The following is a 20,427-nucleotide window of genomic DNA, read 5'->3' as shown; positions in this document are numbered from 1 at the left end:
GTGACATTGAAAAACCGCTCCTAGGATACTTTCTAGAGATAGCTATACTACTAACTCCACGAACAAAGCAATGTAACCCCAATCTGTTAGAGTACTTGGAATGAAGACTAAAGGTGTTTGGCTTCGGTACATTAATCCTGGAAGTATGCCCATACCCTCGTGAAGGCCTCTTCATGGCGTTGCCCACGCGGTATCCAGACCAATCTCTGTCTTTCATTGCATCCAAGACTTCCATTCCAGTCTTTATTGCTGTGTTGTTCTCCACCCTGATGACTTTTGAGCGCAATGGCAAGAGATCAATGTAATAGGTAAACCTGGATGTCTAGCTCAGCCCAAAGATGTGCAAATGCCTTCTCAAGGTTTGTGCAGGCTCTGTTTGATGCCTTAGATTTGTTATGTGTCGCCCAATTTCACTGGCAGTACAGAAAAAAAGTAAAAGGAGCTGGAAGATTTTCATGCCAAATTGCTTTCAGCGAGGTAGAACATTCCTCAGACAACCATTAATAACCTCATTGATAGTTAGCCAAAGTGTGGTGCTCATATTCAATACTGTATAGAGAAAATGTTCAATTTTTTCATCCTTTACATTATCATTAACATATCCATCAATCCTGTGATTTCTATAGCTCCCTGACTTCTCCTCCTTGGTGTTGCAGTTTTAATGTTGAGGAGAGTATATTACCAATCTTTCTAGCGGTTGTTAATCCTGGGGAACCTTTTGGGCTTCGTGGATGGCTGTTATAAACTAGCATTTAGGAAATCATAATGTTTCTTATTCTTCTTTTGCTCAGATATCACACCAACGGTTCTACACTGGTTCTCCATTCCATATCCTGATTACAAGCTATTTGGAAAGGGTGTAAAACTTACCGGAAAGTCACTTCTTTCTGTTCTGGAGGCTGAACAGCCGTGGACCACCGTGTTTGGCAGCCAGTCTCATCATGAAATCACTATGTACTATCCGATGAGATCAGTTCAGCACATGCAGTATTTACTCATACACAATCTGAATTTCAAGATGCCCTTCCCCATCGATCAAGATTTTTATGTTTCTCCTACATTTCAAGATTTAATGAATAGAACTACTTCTGGCCAGCCAACAAACTGGTTTAAGACACTTCATAACTATTATTACAGAGATCGATGGGAGCTATATGACCGGTCAAAAGACCTTAATGAGGTAAGGAACATTGCTGGAGATCCAGAATACTATAATGTTTTGCAAACTATGCAAGAAATGCTGCGAAAATGGCAGTGGGAAACATCAGATCCTTGGGTTTGTGCACCTGATGGCGTTCTGGAAGAGAAATTGGACCCACAGTGTAGGCCACTTCATAATGAACTGTAATGTACCAATTGTGGATCTTGACTGATGCTTTCTGAGGAACATATAAACTGATGTTTATCATTTTTATCTATGCAAATCAGGTAATAGAGAGTATTATAATAAAAAAAAAAACCTGTAATAAAAACTAGAACCCTCAATGAATGTATCTAGCTGTGTGGTGAGCACCTTTGAACTCCAAGATGCTTCATAGAAGTTTATAATATAGACTTGTGAAATTAAAAAAAAATCAAATTTTTCACCTCAAAAAAATATTTTGGCCCCAAATTTTTTATGTTCATGAGGGTAACAAATCAAAATTGACCTAAAAAATTGTGCAATTTCTCCTGAGTACACTGATACCCCATGTGTAGTGAAAAACTTCTTCTGAGGCAAGTGCAAAGCTCAGAAGGGAAGAAGCGCCATATTAGATTTCAGATTTTACTGGACTGGTTTGAGGGTGCTGTGTCACATTGGTAGAGCCCGTGACGTGCCAGAACAGCAGAATCCCCCCCATAAGTGACCCCATTTTACAAACTACACTTCTCAGTGAATTCATCTAGGGGTGCAGTGATCATATTGACACCACAGGTGTGTCACCAAATTTTATACCATTGGGCTGTGAAGAAAAAATAATTACATTTTTACTACCAAAATTTATTTTTAGCCCTAGATTTTACATTTTCACAAGGGGAAATGGGAAAAATATTTGTCCCACAATTTCTGCTGAATGTAGACATACCCAATATGTGGCTGTACAGTACTGCTTAGCCACATGGCAAGACTTGGGAGTGACGGAGCACTATTTGCCTCCTGGAGTTCAGATTTACATAGAATAGTTTGCAGACTCTATACACAGAGCCCCTAAATGCTAGAAAAGCAGAATCCTCCCTCAAGTGACCCCATTTTGGAAATTATACCCCTTTGGAAATTTATCTACAGATGTAGTAACTATTTTAACCCCATGGGTGTTTTCCAGAAACAAGAAGCAGTGGATGTTGCTGAGTGAAAATTGCAAACTGCCATTGTAGTGGCCAGTACGTTGTAGTGACCAACTCATGCTCCTGGAGACATGTACCTGTAAATTAAGTGGGCTGTCATCACTATAGAAATGCCAAACATGTTGATGCTAAATGTGATTTTGGCACACTGGGGTTCAGAAAGGAGGGGGCATTTGGATTTGGGAGTGCAGAATTTGCTGAATTTCTTTTAGTGGGCAAGGAGCCACTTCGTTTTTCCAGAGCTTTTGTACTACCATTAATGTGGAAGCCCCCAATATTTCCAATATCAGATAGTGGACCCGAGTGGGAACTTTTTTTGTGGATTGATTTGAAGCCTTTTTTTTTTTTTTTTTTTGCAACATTTTACATAACATTTGGATCACATTTATAATGCGCTCAACACTGAGCACTTACTTTGGGGTTTCCATCTAAATCTCTGAGTGACGTGATTCAGATGAAACCCGAGGTATCCATTTCGTATATTGAGGCTGCAGAGTTACTCTGAGCTCCATCTGGACCCTGTTCAGTGTTGTACTTCTTTTCAGAAGTGCACAAAACTGTGGCAGACCGCGCTTGTATGCACGCCTAAAAAGATGGACAGCACCAGACGGCATCCACAGTGACTCCATCTGCCTCATTATAGAGAATCTTCTGCCTGGGGTTCCATCTGAATCATATATTTCAGAGATTTCTGTGTAAAAACCCCAGTGCAAGCGCTCAGCGGAGAGATCAGAATAAATGTGAGCCTTACTGCTATCTTTGGGAGGCAGAATAAACAAATCAACAGCAGGTGAAAAACATTTTTATTTATTTTTTTTTACTACGTTCCTCATACTGTATAAGTGATTAGACAACTTTATTCTTCAGGTCAGTTCGATTACAGCAGTACCAGATTTATTGTCACACACTAAAAATATGCTTTTTATTGCAAAAACAAGTTTTTTGCAGCACCATATTTTAAGAGCTATGATTTTTCCATACAAATTCATGTGAGGTTTTTTTTTTTTTGCGGGGCGAGTTGATGTTTTTATTGGTACCATTTTCTGAAATTTTTTGATCGCTTACTATTCTGAAGTTTGGGAGGCAGAATGAACTAAAAAACAGGAATTCAGGAATAATTTTTGGGTGAGGGTTTATGCCGTTCCACCTGTGGTCAAATTGATAAGGCAGCTTTATACTTCGGGTCAGTACGATTACAATGACACCACATTTATATATTTTTTTGTTTGTTTTGGCGCATTTACATAACTATTTTATAGAAAAAAAATTTGCATCGCTTTATTCTGAGAGCTATAACTTTTTTTTCCCGCTGATGGAGCTATATGGCGGCTTGTTTTATGCGTGACAATATGACATTTTCAGCTATACCAGTTTTATTCCACTTTTTGTTCAGCGGTATGATAAAGCATCGTGTTTTGTCTCGGTTTTGATTTTGTTTTTACAGTGTTCAGAGGGGTTAACTAGTGGGTCAGTTTTATAGGTCTGGTCATTCCGGACACGGCGATACCAAACGTATTATGTTTTTTTTTCATAAAAATATTTACTTGTGGGTACAATATGTGTAAAATAAAGATATATAATTGTTTATATTATTACTTTGTGATTTTTTTTTTTTTTAATGTTTACACTTTTTTTTTTACTTAGCACTTTTTTACTACGGGACTTTCACTTTCTGCAGTCTGATTGTTGCTATAAAGTATTGCAATGCACAAATAATGCTTTGCTATATAACCTTTAAAACCCTGCAGACACAAATTAGTTAGATCATGCACTGCGCATGATCTACGGTTATTATCTTGCTAGTGCCTGGTGCCCCTTATGTTGTGGTGACGAAATCGGGTCATTATGGCAATGATCGGGTCCCTGTAATGACGTCACGGGGGCACCGATTGGAAGGTAGCGGGGGCTTCCTCCCTCTGTCTGCCTTCTGAATGCTGCAATCCCATAATTTAGGGCGTTAAAGTGCACCGCTCCTGGCACTGAGTGCCAGTTGTCTGCTGTCAGAATCAGCTGACACCCGGTGGAGAACGCACACGCACAGCCCCTGTGAGTGCAAAATTGCCTGGATGTATCCATATGTCCAAGGTTGGTAACTACCTACTGACTTGAACATATGGATATGTGCAAGGTCATGAAGCCTCTTCGGGCTTTCAGAAAAGGTGTGTATATACTGACAGGCCATGTGACATTTATATTGCGCACAGGTGGGCTTCCTTTCTCTAAGCATGGGACATATGCACATGCCAATTTATAGTTATTTGATCCCTAAATTTTTATCTCTACACTTTACCAAGTTAGATTATGTAATGCTAATGCATCACACCCAAATAGAATTACAAAAATATTTAACCACTTTGTAATGTAACAAAATGGGTAAGAAGCTAAGGGGGTGAATACTTTCACAAGCCACTGCATAGGTAGAGTCGTTCTTGAGCCAGGCAACTGATTTACTTGTTCAGTTATATTCTAATTGTAAATGCAAATATATTTTGTAATTTTGTTTCCTTAATGCAATAAAAACTATTTTTTTTAATTTTCGTATGTTGCATCATTGTTTTTGCATGCCTGTTTTTATTATTATCATTGTTTATTATTAGAGCATCCTTAATTCCAAGGTATGCAAAACACAAATATATATCACAATGAACAATATAACAGTGACAGACTGGAACAGAAGGTGAGAAGAACCTGCCCTTGCGGTTTTATAGTCTACAGGATAATGGAGAAAGAGACAGTAGGTTGGGGGTTGCAGCAGCTCGGGTTGTGGTGAGGTGGCAGCGGAGTCATTACAAGCTGCATTCTGAATGTTGGAGACAATTGGGCATGTTGGGGTACAGAATTCCAGATGGTTGCGGATCCTTTGGAGAAGTCTTGGAAGGCGTTTGAGTGAAGAGTGTACGAGAGTGGAAGAGAGTAGGAGATCTTGTGAAAACTGGAGATTACGTGCAGGAATACCATATATCTGGAGATTAGTTCGTACATACAGTGGCATGTAAAAGTTTGGGCACTACTGGTCAAAATTACTGTTATTGTAAGGGGCGTGGCTAGCATCAGGAGGAGCAGGACACACTCTCCTTGTGCTCAACTGATAGATCTTGCAATCTAATCAATCCGAGGGTTTTGTGGACTCATCCATACACCTAGAGGCAAAGCACGTCTGCCTCTGGACCCTAGAGTCGTTGATTGATCATATTGACCGCATATTTACACTCTAGGCCCGCTGGAAATCTGAGGCCTGCAAACAGGCCTGAAGCCTGACAGGAGAGAATACGGCCCACCACTCGCCTGTGGACCTGCCGAACCTCATCCTCCTATTAAAGAAAACCGAATTCAGTGAGGCAAGAGAGGATCCCACCCCCATCTACCTGGGACCCGGTGGCTCTGCTGGGGGAGATCCGCTGCCGAAGAAAGCGGCGCCGCGGCCTCTGTGCTCGCTGTGAGGCTGGCGCTTGGTCTCAGTGGGACAGATTGGCACCTACGTGCCGAGGATCCGGAGCCGCCTCCCCAAGGCTGCGTCTGCTTACCTGCCATATCGCCGGCCGCCTGGTGCTCCGGTGTGTTCTGCGGAGGGGTGCCGACAGCGGGGCCGAGTCCGCCCGACGGCGGTGAGTGGAGGAGCGCCGATTGCTGTGGTGACTCTCCTTGTGCCGCATTTTCTGAGGTAGGACGGGCCGTGCTGTTGTACTCGGGGTGCTCTCCCTTTAAGAAGCTTCCCCATAGATAGGAAATGCAAGGCGCGACTGGCCTCCCCTGGAGAGGGATACTGTGGAGTCGGGCCTGAGTGCTGGGAGATCCCTGTATTTAGAGTCGCCTGGGAAGAAAACTTACTAACTAAATAAGTCTGTCAGGGGGCACTCCACCTCCCTCTTTATTAACAGCGCCGGAGAGGGAATTCAGGGAACGGACAGTCTGCATACTTATATTGGCGCCATTTTCATCTAAAGGCCCAAGCACTAAAGTAATAGAAAAGACCTCAGCCTCTAAGGAAACAACGCAACATCCTAACACCCTCCATTTTAAAAGACTTGAAAACGCAGATTGCAGGGTCTGTACCTTGGTGAATAGTGAAGGATTGCAGACTGCTTAATTCTCAGATATGTGATCCTGTGCTGACACCTACTGGCCGCCTGAAGGAACTGTCACCACCTTCTAATCCTCAGAACACCATAAAAGTTTACTGAGTCGGAATTAATGGCCTGAAACCAGCACCCCCCCCAACCCCTGTAAGGGACAACGTACAGCATGTATTTCCCTTGATTCTATCTTTCTATCTTTTTAAGCTGGTCGTATAATACTGTGATTCTCTCCCTAATCCCACCGCTCCCATGACTAGGCAGCGTAGAACTAATTCCAGGTACGCTAGCAATCGGTTCCAGGCGCTGACTGATCTAGAAGATACTATATAGTTACATAGTTATTAAGGTTGAAGGAAGACTGTAAGTCCATCTAGTTCAACCCATAGCCTAACCTAACATGCCCTAACATGTTGATCCAGGGGAAGGCAAAAAAACCCCATGTGGCAAAGAGTAACTCCACCATGGGGAAAAAAATTCCTTCCCAACTCCACATACGGCAATCAGACTAGTTCCCTGGATCAACGCCTTATCAAGGAATCTAATATATATACCCTGTAATATTATACTTTTCCAGAAAGGTATCCAGTCCCCTCTTAAATTGAAGCAATGAGTCACTCATTACAACATCATACGTCAGAGAGTTCCATAGTCTCACTGCTCTTACAGTAAAGAATCCGCGTCCGTTATTATGCTTAAACCTTCTTTCCTCCAGACGTAGAGGATGCCCCCTTGTCCCTGTCTCAGGTCTATGATTAAAAAGATCATCAGAAAGGTCTTTGTACTGTCCCCTCATATATTTATACATTAAAATAAGATCACCCCTTAGTCTTCGTTTTTCCAAACTAAATAGCCCCAAGTGTAATAACCTATCTTGGTATTGCAGACCCCCCAGTCCTCTAATAACCTTGGTTGCTCTTCTCTGCACCCGCTCCAGTTCAGCTATGTCTTTCTTATATACCGGAGACCAGAACTGTGCACAGTATTCTAAGTGTGGTCGCACTAGTGACTTGTATAGAGGTAAAATTATGTTCTCCTCATGAGCATCTATGCCTCTTTTAATGCATCCCATTATTTTATTTGCCTTTGTAGCAGCTGCCTGACACTGGCCACTGAATATGAGTTTGTCATCCACCCATACACCCAGGTCTTTTTCATTGACGGTTTTGCCCAGAGTTTTAGAATTAAGCACATAGTTATACATCTTATTTCTTCTACCCAAGTGCATGACCTTACATTTATCCCCATTAAAGCTCATTTGCCATTTATCAGCCCAAGCTTCTAGTTTACATAAATCATCCTGTAATATAAAATTGTCCTCCCCTGTATTGATTACCCTGCAGAGTTTAGTGTCATCTGCAAATATTGAAATTCTACTCTGAATGCCCCCTACAAGGTCATTAATAAATATGTTAAAAAGAAGAGGGCCCAATACTGACCCCTGTGGTACCCCACTGCTAACCGTGACCCAGTCCGAGTGTGCTCCATTAATAACCACCCTTTGTTTCCTATCCCTGAGCCAGCTCTCAACCCACTTACACATATTTTCCCCTATCCCCATTACTCTCATTTTATGTAACAACCTTTTGTGTGGCACCGTATCAAAAGCTTTGGAAAAGTCCATATATACTACGTCCACTGGGTTCCCTTGGTCCAGTCCGGAACTTACCTCTTCATAGAAGCTGATCAAATTAGTCTGACATGAACGGTCCCTAGTAAACCCGTGCTGATACTGGGTCATGAGGTTATTCCTCTTCAGATACTCCAGCATAGCATCCCTTAGAATGCCCTCCAGGATTTTACCCACAGTAGAGGTTAAGCTTACTGGCCTATAATTACCGAGTTCAGTTTTTGCCCCTTTTTTGAATATTGGCACCACATTTGCTATACGCCAGTCCTGTGGTACAGACCCTGTTATTATGGAGTCTTTAAAGATTAAAAATAATGGTCTATACTATGTCCCCTGGGCCACACTCCCAGTCTGAATCCTCTAATTCTTCCATAATGGACGGAACAGAGCCAGATACAATTCCAGCCTCTACCACCAGGGTCCCTAGTACCCCAACTCCGGACCACAATGCCCTACTCTCTCAATTTCAGTCTATTTTACATACGGAATTATCCAAAATGTCCGATAAACTGACTAAAGACCTAACGAAAGAGATTAGGGAGCTGGGATCTCGCACCTCTGACTTAGAAGATAAAATGGACTCTGCTCTAACCAATCTTGCCACCCAGGAAAAACATATGGAGTCGCTTCATGAGGAGATATACACTCACCGGCCACTTTATTAGGTACACCATGCTAGTAACGGGTTGGACCCCTTTTGCCTTCAGAACTGCCTCAATTCTTCGTGGCATAGATTCAACAAGGTGCTGGAAGCATTCCTCAGAGATTTTGGTCCATATTGACATGATGGCATCACACAGTTGCCGCAGATTTGTCGGCTGCACATCCCAAAGATGCTCCATACAAGGCAAGATGGATCCATGCTTTCATGTTGTTTACGCCAAATTCTGACCCTACCATCCGAATGTCGCAGCAGAAATCGAGACTCATCAGACCAAGCAACGTTTTTCCAATCTTCTACTGTCCAATTTCGATGAGCTTGTACAAATTGTAGCCTCAGTTTCCTGTTCTTAGCTGAAAGGAGTGGTACCCGGTGTGGTCTTCTGCTGCTGTAGCCCATCTGCCTCAAAGTTCGACGCACTGTGCGTTCAGAGATGCTCTTAGGCCTACCTTGGTTGTAACGGGTGGCGATTTGAGTCACTGTTGCCTTTCTATCAGCTCGAACCAGTCTGCCCATTCTCTTCTGACCTCTGGCATCAACAAGGCATTTCCACCCACAGAACTGCCGCTCACTGGATTTTTTTTCTTTTTCGGACCATTCTCTGTAAACCCTAGAGATGGTTGTGCGTGAAAATCCCAGTAGATCAGCAGTTTCTGAAATACTCAGACCAGCCCTTCTGGCACCAACAACCATGCCACGTTCAAAGGCACTCAAATCACCTTTCTTCCCCATACTGATGCTCGGTTTGAACTGCAGGAGATTGTCTTGACCATGTCTACATGCCTAAATGCACTGAGTTGCCGCCATGTGATTGGCTGATTAGAAATTAAGTGTTAACAAGAAGTTGGACAGGTGTACCTAATAAAGTGGCCAGTGAGTGTATACCCTCAACAATAAACTAGAGGATTTCGAGAATCAAGCCCGTAGAAGCAATATCAGAATTAGAGGCCTGCCGGAGTCCATTACAGACCTCCAGTCAACGGCCACAGCTCTGTTCCAAGAACTTCTACCCGGCATTTATATTGAACGCCTTGAGATGGACCGCATTCACAGAGCCTTAACCAGGAAAAACCCCAATGGCCCCCCGAGAGACATAATCTTAAAGCTACATTATTATAAAACTAAAGATCAACTTCTCCAAGCTGCAAGAAATTCTACATCTTTGGTTTTCCAGGGGCACTCCTACGAACTGTTCCCGGACCTGGCCCCTACTACGATTGCAAAAAGACGGGCAATGAGACCATACTTGGAAGTTTTACGTTCCAAAAACATTAAGTATCGTTGGGGATTCCCCTTTAAATTGATGTTTACTCACGGTGAGATGGTACACACGGTCCTTTCCCCGGAGGGCGCGAGCCGCTGCCTCACCAAGCTACAGCTTATGAATCCCCCCTCACCTGCCTCACAACCGTCATCGTCATTGCCGCGGTCGGGAGACAGACGATCTGAGCTGCAGGCCTCATCGGGCCCCCCTTGAGACCCAACGATTATTATAGCTCCTCCTGGAGCTTTGATCCACACCTAGGCAATTCAAACTGCAGCTTTAGAATCCTTTGGTGTTAATATTATCTTTTGACTGTTTTTCTTAGCAGACAGAAAAGTTCGTGTTAATGCTATTGATGCATACTAATGTTTTTTTTTTTTCACTTCACAGTTTGGGTTTGTTTTCCAGTTTCTTTTATATGATTCTTCAGTACCTTTGGCCTCTATTGGACGTTTACTGGGAATCCAGATTTGATTTGTTATTTTACCAGCTAGGAGTGCCTAAGAAGGTCTATTTTTCTTATAATGCACTGTTGTTTTATTTGTGTTATAAGGTTATTGATACTAACTTTATGCCTTGTTTTGTTTTGGTATTCCATAATAGCTGTAAGTTCTTTCTTAATAACCACCCCTACAGGGCTGGCACAGTTCGCAGCCTACATGTAGACCCGATATATTGCTAGGCCTTATTGGCGCTCCATATATCCAGCTTTCCCCATCTACCCTACCCTTCCTTCACACTTAATTACTAGGTCTACTTTAAATTGCGTTGTCCCTGAATTGTCCTTATGTCCCTATACACTGCTGCTTAGCATGTTGTGCTTGGCTAATGTTACGGTTTCCCCTGTTACCCTTGTATCCCAGTTATACCCGACCATCCACTCCTCCTCCCCCATTCCCCACGCGAGTAAACACTATCTATCTTGCCTGAACCTAGAGGACTCTTTCATTTCCAACCCCAAACCACGAAAGATGGCTACCATAGGCGAACCCCACATCTCTTTATCATGCCGCTAACGATCATTTCACATAATGTACGCGGTTTTAATTCTCCACACAAACGTACCAAGGCCTTTCGCTATTATAGGTCTCAACGGGCTGACGTGGTCTGTCTCCAAGAGACACACTTCTCTGCCAGTTCTTATCCTAAGTTCTTATCCGCTTCCTACCCATTATATTATTTAGCTACTGCCCCAAATAAGACTAAAGGCGTTGCCATTTGCTTTAAAAGGTCCGTCCCTTTTGGCTTTAAATCTTTAGTAGCCGATAAAGAAGGTCGTTACTTGATAGTTACAGGCACCATTTCGGACGAACTGGTAACTATCGTTTCGTACTATGCCCCTAACACCCATCAAACCGCTTTTTTCTCTCAATTATGTGAATTAATCACCGAGCATGCCCAAGGAGCTACGGTACTGTGCGGTGATTCTAACTGTATATTCAAACCCCATTTGGATAGGTCATCAATTACACAATCCCTTACTATTCCATCGCCTCTCCCGTCGGCAGACTCGTCCTCTCTTAATAAACTCCTCTCCCAATACCAGTGGGTGGACTTGTGGAGGGACTTACACCCCTCACAGAGAGATTATACGTATTTTTCCCCGCGACACTTAGTCTATACCAGAATAGACCACATATTTGCCCATCCATCCTTCATTCCTAACATCTCTAATGTCTCCATCCTTTCCACCCCATGGTCTGATCATTCCCCAATCTTGCTTATATGTTCCGCGCTGCACCCTAAACCGCTATCATATAATTGGATCCTGAACGACTCTCTGCTCTCCTACCCTGATATCAATTTGAAGATTTAAAGAAAAATACTCTTCTAGGTGGCCTTTTAATTTCAATCAACTTCTTCCCCTATTTCTTTGTGGGAAGCGCATAAGGCAGTATTGAGAGGCCTCTGTATTCAAGTGGCCTCCCGCAGGAAAAAAGAGAGATGTGCGAAGATGGCTGAATTGGAGGACAGGGTATCAGTGCTTGAGACTCAATTAAAGAATTCGCCATCCCCTGACATATATAGAAATCTCTCCCATGCCCGAACTGAACTTGACCTCTGTCTATCTGAAAACGCTGACCGAGCCTTACGCTGGTCCCAACAACGGTTTTATGCCCTCAATAATAAAAACAACTCTAATTTAGCACGTCGGTTAAAATGCCTACCCCAACCCCGTCCCCCAGTAAGATTACGTACCCCCTCAGGAATCACGTCCAACCCGCTGAAGATTACGCAATTGTTTCAGCAGAAATTAAAACAATTATATAGCGCCACCTCAACTGTCGATTCAGGGGAGCTGGAAGCTTTCTTGGACTCCGTCCCACTCCCAGCTCTTGACCCAAGTTTGATTGACTCGCTGAACCAACCTATTTCCTCTAACGACATAGAGTTAGCTATCCAACAATTGAAAGTTAATAAAAAGCCCGGCCCAGACGGTTTTACAGCCCTATATTATAAAAAATATGCCCCACTTCTGATACCCCATCTTACCAATTACTTTAACTCCTTTAGAGAAGGTAATAAACCTGGAGAGGCATCATTAATAGCAGCTGTGTCTATGATACCAAAGCCTAATTCTGATCAGTTAGTATGGTCTAACTACAGACCAATATCCCTAATTAACATAGACCTTAAAATATTAGCTAAGATTCTATCCCAACGTCTAAACTTGGGTCTGGGAGCCATAATACATAGAGACCAGGTAGGTTTCGTTCTCAATAGACAAGCATCAAATAATATAAGAAGAGTCTCTCACCTGTTGCATCATTGCAAACAGCGCAATTTACCAAGCATGTTATTGTCGCTTGACATTAAAAAAAGCCTTTGACTCTTTCTTGGTCTTATCTGTTTGCAGTCTTGCGGAAATGGGGTTTTCCTCCTTACTTTCTTACAATGATTCAGGCCCTTTATAGCTCCCCTTCTGCATATGTACGATACAACGGCTTCTCCTCCCCGCATTTCCCTATTCATAGAGGCACTCGCCAAGGCTGTCCCTTATCACCTATATTATTTCTTTTAGCATTTGAACCCTTGGCGATACACCTTCGACTCAATTCATCCATCCAGGGAGTCACCATAGCATCAGTCCCCCATAAACTTTTCTTGTTTGCTAACGACATGCTGCTCCTCCTAACATCTCCTCGGTCATACCTTCCTGCCCTACTTCAAATTCTTAATAACTTTGAACACATGTCAGGTCTACAAATTAATCCCTCTAAATCCTATGCTATGAACATCACTCTCCCTTCCTCCACTATCACATTGCTAAAACAGGATTTCCCGTTTCAGTGGACCTCTAACCATTTGGACTATTTAGGAGTGAAACTTACTTCAGAGTACGGCTCATTATACGCGGCTAATTATCCTCATATGCTCCGTAAAATTCGATCAATACTCCAGTCATGGGGCAAACTTAACCTCTCCTGGCTCGGCAGAGTACGCGCACTAAAGATGACTATACTCCCTAAATTACTTTATCTATTTCGGGTCTTCCCAGTCTCGGTCCCCACACAATACCTTAAAATAGCTCAGTGAGTGATTAATACCTTTGTTTGGAGGGAGGGTCTCCCTAGGGTTAATAGAGCCACCCTTTATCGCCATCGTCTAAAAGGGGGATTGGGGGTACCAAACCTCTCAAAATATTATCAAGCAGCCCAACTTGGTCAACTGACGTTGTACCATGCCTACTCCGAGCCCCCCCTGTGGCTAGCTCTAGAGGCCTCAGAACTCCACTTGAGTACCCTAGATGCGTTGCTCTGGACTCTCCCAACACACCGGAGAGAAATCACTAACCCCATCATGGTTCACTCTCTCAGAATCTGGGACTCATTAAAATTTTCCTCACATTTAATATCTTCATTCCTACCCTTGGCCCCCTTGTGGGGTAATGCCCAGTTCCCCCCGGGAGTGGATTCCCTTAGGGACTTCCGACTATGTGTCGCGGCGGGAATAACGAGAGTTCACCATCTCATCAATGTGGATGGGCTCATCCCATTTTCTGCTTTGAGTGAAAAATACCATCTCCCACCAAGAGAAATATTTCGATACTTGCAACTTAAAAATTTTGTTCAATCTCTACTAAGAAACTCTACCCCCCCTATTCCTTCACCCCCTTTGAACAGAGATGCCGCCAAAACCCACATGCTCCAGGTATCATATCCCTTCTTTACTCACACATCAACTCTCCAACCCACAGGCAGTGCCTAGGCTACACCTCTCGCTGGGAGTCTGATATTGGTTCAACCCTGACGGACTCGGAATGGACCCAGATTTGGTCTTCCTCCACTGGAGGCTTGCTTAACACCCTCATGCTAGAGACCCCAGCTAGAGTGGCGAAGGCAGTCGCTAATTACTCTCCAAACTGTTTTCGGGGATGTAACTCTATAGGAGATATGCTTCATATTTGGTGGCTATGCCCAACGGCTCGAAGGTTTTGGACCAGGGTATACTACTTGATTCTCTCAATAACAAATATCAGCCTTAGGAAAAAACCCTGGGAAGCCCTACTAAACAAGCGTATCCCCAATATTTCTAAATATTCCCGAGCCCTTATCACGTTTATTTTCTTAGCAGCCAAACAAACTATAGCCTCGGCTTGGAAAAAACCTGGCTTGGATTTGTCGGGAGTTAAATCTCGTTTATCATGGTACATGGTAAACGAAAAATTATCAGCTAAACTCACTGACAAAGTAGAGAGATTCAAACTTACTTGGCTCCCCTGGGCAGAATACGCCAGCCACACCCCTTTCGCTATTCCGGTATCTCGACTATCTAACCGTAGTCCTCAGGCTTCTGATTAAAATTACCCAAATGGGTATGGATTTATTATAACCTCTTCTCGATCCCCCTTCCATTCCCCCTCCCCTAACCCTTGTCCCTCCTTTTGTGTGTGTTTTTGTCGTTTTTACACTCGTCCTTTGATATGACTCGTCTTAAGTTTATTGCCAGTTACCAGAACATAAATGAAGGACTGTTACCCCCTTGTTATGACGTAATGTACTATATGATAATACTAAAGTTTCTTCTTTTCCTGTATCATATATGCAAACTTCAATAAAAATGTATTGTTAAAAAAAAAAAATTACTGTTATTGTGAACAGTTAAGCAAGTTGAGGATTAAATGATCTCTAAAAGGCCTAAAGTTAAAAGATAACACATCTCCTTTCCATTTTAGGCAAAACATATACACATACACTGCTCAAAAACATAAAGGGAAAACTTAAACAACAGAATATAACTCCAAGTAAATCAAACTTCTGTGAAATCAAACTGTCCACTTAGGAAGCAACACTGTTTGACAATCAATTTCACATGCTGTTGGGCAAATGGAATAGACAACAGATGGAAGTTATTGGCAATTATCAAGACACACTCAATAAAGGAGTGGTTCTGCAGGTGGGGACCACAGACCACATCTCAGTACCAATGCTTTCTGGCTGATGTTTTGGTCACTTTTGAATGTTGGTTGTGCTTTCACACTAGTGGTAGCATGAGATGGACTCTACAACGCACACAAGTGGCTCAGATATGCCATCCTGGATGAGCTGCACTATCAATGCGAGCTGTGGCAAGGTTTGCTGTGTCAGCGTAGTGTCCAGAGGCTGGAGGCGCTACCAGGAGACAGGTCAGTACACCAGGAGACATGGAGGGGGCCGTAGGAGGGCAACAACCCAGCAGCAGGACCGCTACCTCAGCCTTTGTGCAAGGATGAACAGGAGGAGCACTGCCAGAGCCCTGCAAACTGACCTCCAGCAGGCCACAAATGTGCATGTGTCTGCAGTTAGAAACGGACTCCATGCAAATGGTCTGAGTGTCTGACATCCACAGATGGGGGTTGTGCTCACAGCCCAACACCATGCAGGACGCTTGGCATTCGCCACAGAACACCAGGATTGGCAACTTTGCCACTGGTGCCCTGTGCTCTTCACAGATGAAAGCTGATTCACACTGAGCACGTGACAGTCTGGAGATGCCGTGGAAAGCGATCTGCCTGCAACATCCTTCAGCATGACCGGTTTGGCAGTGGGTCAGTAATGGTGTGGGGTGGCATTTCTTTGGAGGGCCGCACAGCCCTCCATGTGCTCGCCAGAGGTAGCCTGACTGCCACTAGGTACAGAGATGAGATCCTCAGACCCATTGTGAGATCATATGCTGGTGCGGGTGGCCCTGGGTTCCTCCTAATGCAGGACAATGCTAGACCTCCTGTGGCTGGAGTGTGTCAGCAGTTCCTGCAAGATGAAGGCAGTGAAGCTATGGACTGGCCCACCCGTTCCCCAGACCTGAATCCGATTGAACACATCTGGGACATCATGTTTCGCACCATCCACCAATGTTACGTTGCACCACAGACTGTCCAAGAGTTGGCGAATGCTTTAGTCCAGGTCTGGTAGGAGATCCCTCAGGAGACCATCCGCCTCATCAGGAGCATGCCCAGGGTGTTGTAGGGAGATCATACAGGCACATGGAGGCCACATACACTACTGAGCATTAGTGATGAGCGAATATACTCGTTGCTCGGGTTTTCCCGAGCACGATCGTGTGGTCTCCGAGTATTTGTTAGTGTTCGGAGATTTAGCTTTCCTTGCCGCAGCTGGATAATTTGCGTTTACTAGACAGCTTGATTACATGTGGAGATTCCCTAGCAACCAGGCAACCCCCACATGTACTTAGGCTGGCTATTAGCTGTAAATCAAGCAGCTGAATCAACAAAAGCAAAATCTCCGAACACTAACAAATACTCGGAGATCACCCGAGCAACGAGTATATTCGCTTATCACTACTGAGCATCATTTCCTTGTCTTGAGGCATTTCCACTGAAGTTGGATCAGCCTGTAATTAGATTTTTGAGTATCATTCCAAATCCAGACCTCCATGGGTTATTCACTTTGATTTACATTGATAATTGTTATGTTTTATTGTTCTGAACACATTCCACTATGCAATGAATAAAAATATGCAACTGGAATATTTCATTCAGAGATATCTAGGATGTGGTATTTTAGTATTCCCTTTATTTTTTTGAGCAGTGTATATGATAAGGGGTTAGTTTTCTCCTTGTGGAGAGGGACATGCCAGGTCACTAGGTGGCACTAGAGTGCAAAGTTTCCACTAGCAATAGGGTAGAGGGGAAACTTACTGACCACTGGGACTCCAAGCGTTCCTGAGAATGGGGTCCTTGATCAGTTTAACTGGGCTTTGCAGTTCCCCATCTTGAATGGTAGGAAGCCGCACCTGCCTGATCGCTATCTATTCATTGGTTATGGGACTGATGAAGAAAGCCAAGACAATGAATAGAATGGAGGTCAAGCATCACCGATGCTATTAGTAACTGCTATAGGCTCCGCCCATGTCCTGCACCAGGTTTCACTGTTCTGCATCATCTTCAGGGGCACTGGGATACTAGCCACACCCCCTAGTTACAGGTTTAACAGCATCATCATGCAGGGTCAGGCGCATAGTGAAGACACTCCATGGTAGCCAATCCGCTTCTGATCTGTCTCAGTAGCTCTGGTCATGTGATCAAGGTTGCGGTACTGGAGGTCGCAGGGGCGTAACTACCGCGGTCGCAGGGGTCGCAATTGCGACGGGGCCCGCAGTGCTTAGGGGCCCACCCAGTCCAGCAGACTGGGCGGGCTCCTAAGAACTCTAAGCTACAAAATGGGCCGCCGGCCCTTTAAATAATTCTTCCTTACAGGCCCTGCTGCGCGTGCACTCGCGATCACGGGTGGGACTGCACTTGACCCGCAGCACAGCCCCTCCACCGCAGAGAGCCGCACACCACAACTATAGCTGCCACTGCTCTGTGCGCACAGGACCTGTGATGAGGTCACAGGAGGGGAGGAGTTTGAGTCACATGATCAAGGGCTTCCGTGTAGTGCAGGACAGTAGTGCAGTGCTGTTTGTCATCATGCTGGAGGAGGGTAAGCTTTTGTGTGAGGTCAGGAGGGGTTTGGGTGGATGTAGCAGAGCAGTGTGTGTATGAGGTGAGCGGAGCCGGGTGTGTATGAGGTGTACGGAGCAGAGCTGGGTGTGCATGAGGTGTACGGAGCAGAGCCGGGTGTGTATGAGGTGTGCGGAGCCGGGTGTGTATGAGGTGTACGGAGCAGAGCTGGGCGTGCATGAGGTGTACGGAGCAGAGCCGGGTGTGCATGAGGTGTACGGAGCGGAGCCGGGTGTGCATGAGGTGTACGGAGCAGAGCCGGGTGTGCATGAGGTGTACGGAGCAGAGCTGGGTGTGTATGAGGTGTACGGAGCAGAGCCGGGTGTGTACGGAGCGGAGCCGGGTGTGTACGAGGTGTACGGAGCGGAGCCGGGTGTGTACGAGGTGTACGGAGCGGAGCCGGGTGTGTACGAGGTATACGGAGCGGAGCCGGGTGTGTACGAGGTGTACGGAGCGGAGCCGGGTGTGTACGAGGTGTACGGAGCGGAGCCGGGTGTGTACGAGGTGTACGGAGCGGAGCCGGGTGTGTACGAGGTGTACGGAGCGGAGCCGGGTGTGTACGAGGTGTACGGAGCGGAGCCGGGTGTGTACGAGGTGTACGGAGCGGAGCCGTGTGTGTACGAGGTGTACGGAGCGGAGCCGTGTGTGTACGAGGTGTACGGAGCGGAGCCGTGTGTGTACGAGGTTTATGGAGCGGAGCCGTGTGTGTACGAGGTGTACGGAGCGGAGCCGTGTGTGTACGAGGTGTACGGAGCGGAGTCGGGGGTGTACGGAGCGGAGTCGGGTGTGTACGAGGTGTCGCATCTCTGCTTCAGGAAAATGGCCACCGCGATCTCCATCTGGGCACGCGCGGCATCCTGCGGCCATTTTCCTGAAGCCGCGGCCAGCAGAGCGCCGCTTCTGCGCACGCGCGGCCAAAGGAAGATGGCCGCCCCCACCGATCACCAATGAAATGTCGCACATCACGCTATTTTCACTCCCCTGTGCAGTGGATTCGGGACCTTGGGCATGCGCACACCACTACGCCACCAACGGAAAACTAAGCAAGATCTGGGGGAAGACACCACGCCCATCTGAACAGACCAGCCTGATTGACAGGCGAAAACGACTACTTTGGTAACGTATTTCTGCAGCATAGTTGGGGAATCGGGGTCCACAAAATACACTGTTGCAATGCACAGCTCAGGCCCTATTTAACAGTATTTTTATCTCATACGGAAAAAACGGGGTGACAGGTTCCCTTTAAGAGAAAGCCAAAATAACCCCGGGACAGAAGGCGAGAGCAGGGGGAAGGTGCGGGACAGAGCCGCTTTAGGCTAGTTTCACACTAGCGTTAACTGCAATACGTCGCAAATGCGTCGTTTTGCCGAAAATACGCATCCAGCAAAAGTTCTTGCTGGATACGTTTTTTCGTCATAGACTAACATTAGCGACGCATTTGCGACGCATTGCCAAACGTCGCGTCCGTTTTGCGACGCTTGGGCGTGTGGTAGTGGACCGTCGGGAGAAAAAAACCTTACATGTAACGTTTTTTGCTCCCGACGGTCCACTTTTTCCGACCGCGCATGCGCGGCCGGAACTCCGCCCCCACCTCCCCGCACTTCCCCGCACCTCACAATGGGGCAGCGGATGCGTGGGAAAAATGCATCCGCTGCCCCCGTTGTGCGGCGGAGACCACACTAGCGTCGGGAACGTCGGCCCGATGCACAGCGACGGGTTGTTCCCGACGCTAGTGTGAAACTAGCCTTAGTCAGGAGAAGCTGAGGAGCTGCAGCCGGTTTACATCAGCCACCCCTGTACCAGAGAGGAGATTGTGAGTTGTGTATATGAGCTGGTATCTCTGGTGTGTGTGTGTGTGTGTGTGTGTGTGTGTGTGTGTGTGGTATCTGTAGTGTGTGTGTGATAACTGTAGTATGTGTGTGATATCTGTAGTATGATGTGTGTGTGTGTGTGATATCTGTAGTGTGTGTATGTGTGTGTGTGTGTGATATCTGTAGTGTGTGTATGTGTGTGTGTGTGTGTGTGTGTGATATCTGTAGTGTGTGTGTGTGTGTGTGTGTGTGTGTGTGTTATCTGTAGTGTGTGTGTGTGATATCTGTAGTATGATGTGTGTGTGTGTGTGATATCTGTAGTATGTCTGTGTGTGTGTGTGATATCTGTAGTGTGTGTGTGTGATAACTGTAGTGTGTGTGTGATATCTGTAGTGTGTGTAATAACTGATGTGTGTGTGTGTGTGTGATATCTGTAGTATGATGTGTGTGTGTGATATCTGTAGTGTGTGTGTGATATCTGTAGTATGTGTGTGTGTGAGGCAGCGGCGTAACTACTACGGTCGCAGCTGCAAGCGGCTCTGGCAGGTCAGGGGGCCGTGAGTCCCCTTGAGCCTGTCTCCCTTATGCTTGTGTCCCCATGTGCCAGTCTCCCTTGCCCATTAGTCCCTGTGTGTCCCCATGTGCCTGTCTCCCTTGTCCCCTTATGCTTGTGTCCCTTGTCCCCGTGTGCCAGTCTCCCTTGCCCATTAGTCCCTGTGTG

At 45.4% G+C, this 20,427-nt stretch overlaps 1 protein-coding gene across 2 annotated transcripts in view; it reads left to right on the top strand.

Moving 5' to 3' along the window:
* SGSH (N-sulfoglucosamine sulfohydrolase) overlaps positions 1 to 4,862 on the top strand; it is a 68,691-nt gene extending 63,829 nt beyond the window's left edge. The window contains exons 8-9 of one of the 2 annotated variants that reach the window (XR_013213323.1): positions 792 to 3,032; positions 4,289 to 4,862. Coding sequence is in view for 1 of the 2 variants with exons in the window: in XM_077251481.1 (XP_077107596.1) it covers positions 792 to 1,348 (557 nt within the window). In the remaining variant the exon portion in view is untranslated. Of the gene's footprint in view, positions 1 to 791 lie in introns of both variants that reach the window. The other variant, XM_077251481.1, reaches the window with a different exon arrangement.
* The last annotated feature ends 15,565 nt before the right edge of the window (positions 4,863 to 20,427 follow it).

This window comes from Ranitomeya variabilis, chromosome 4 (assembly GCF_051348905.1).
Source record: "Ranitomeya variabilis isolate aRanVar5 chromosome 4, aRanVar5.hap1, whole genome shotgun sequence".
NCBI lineage: Eukaryota > Metazoa > Chordata > Amphibia > Anura > Dendrobatidae > Ranitomeya > Ranitomeya variabilis.
Note: the sequence above shows the minus strand (reverse complement) of the source record. Positions and strands in the feature narration are given on the sequence as shown.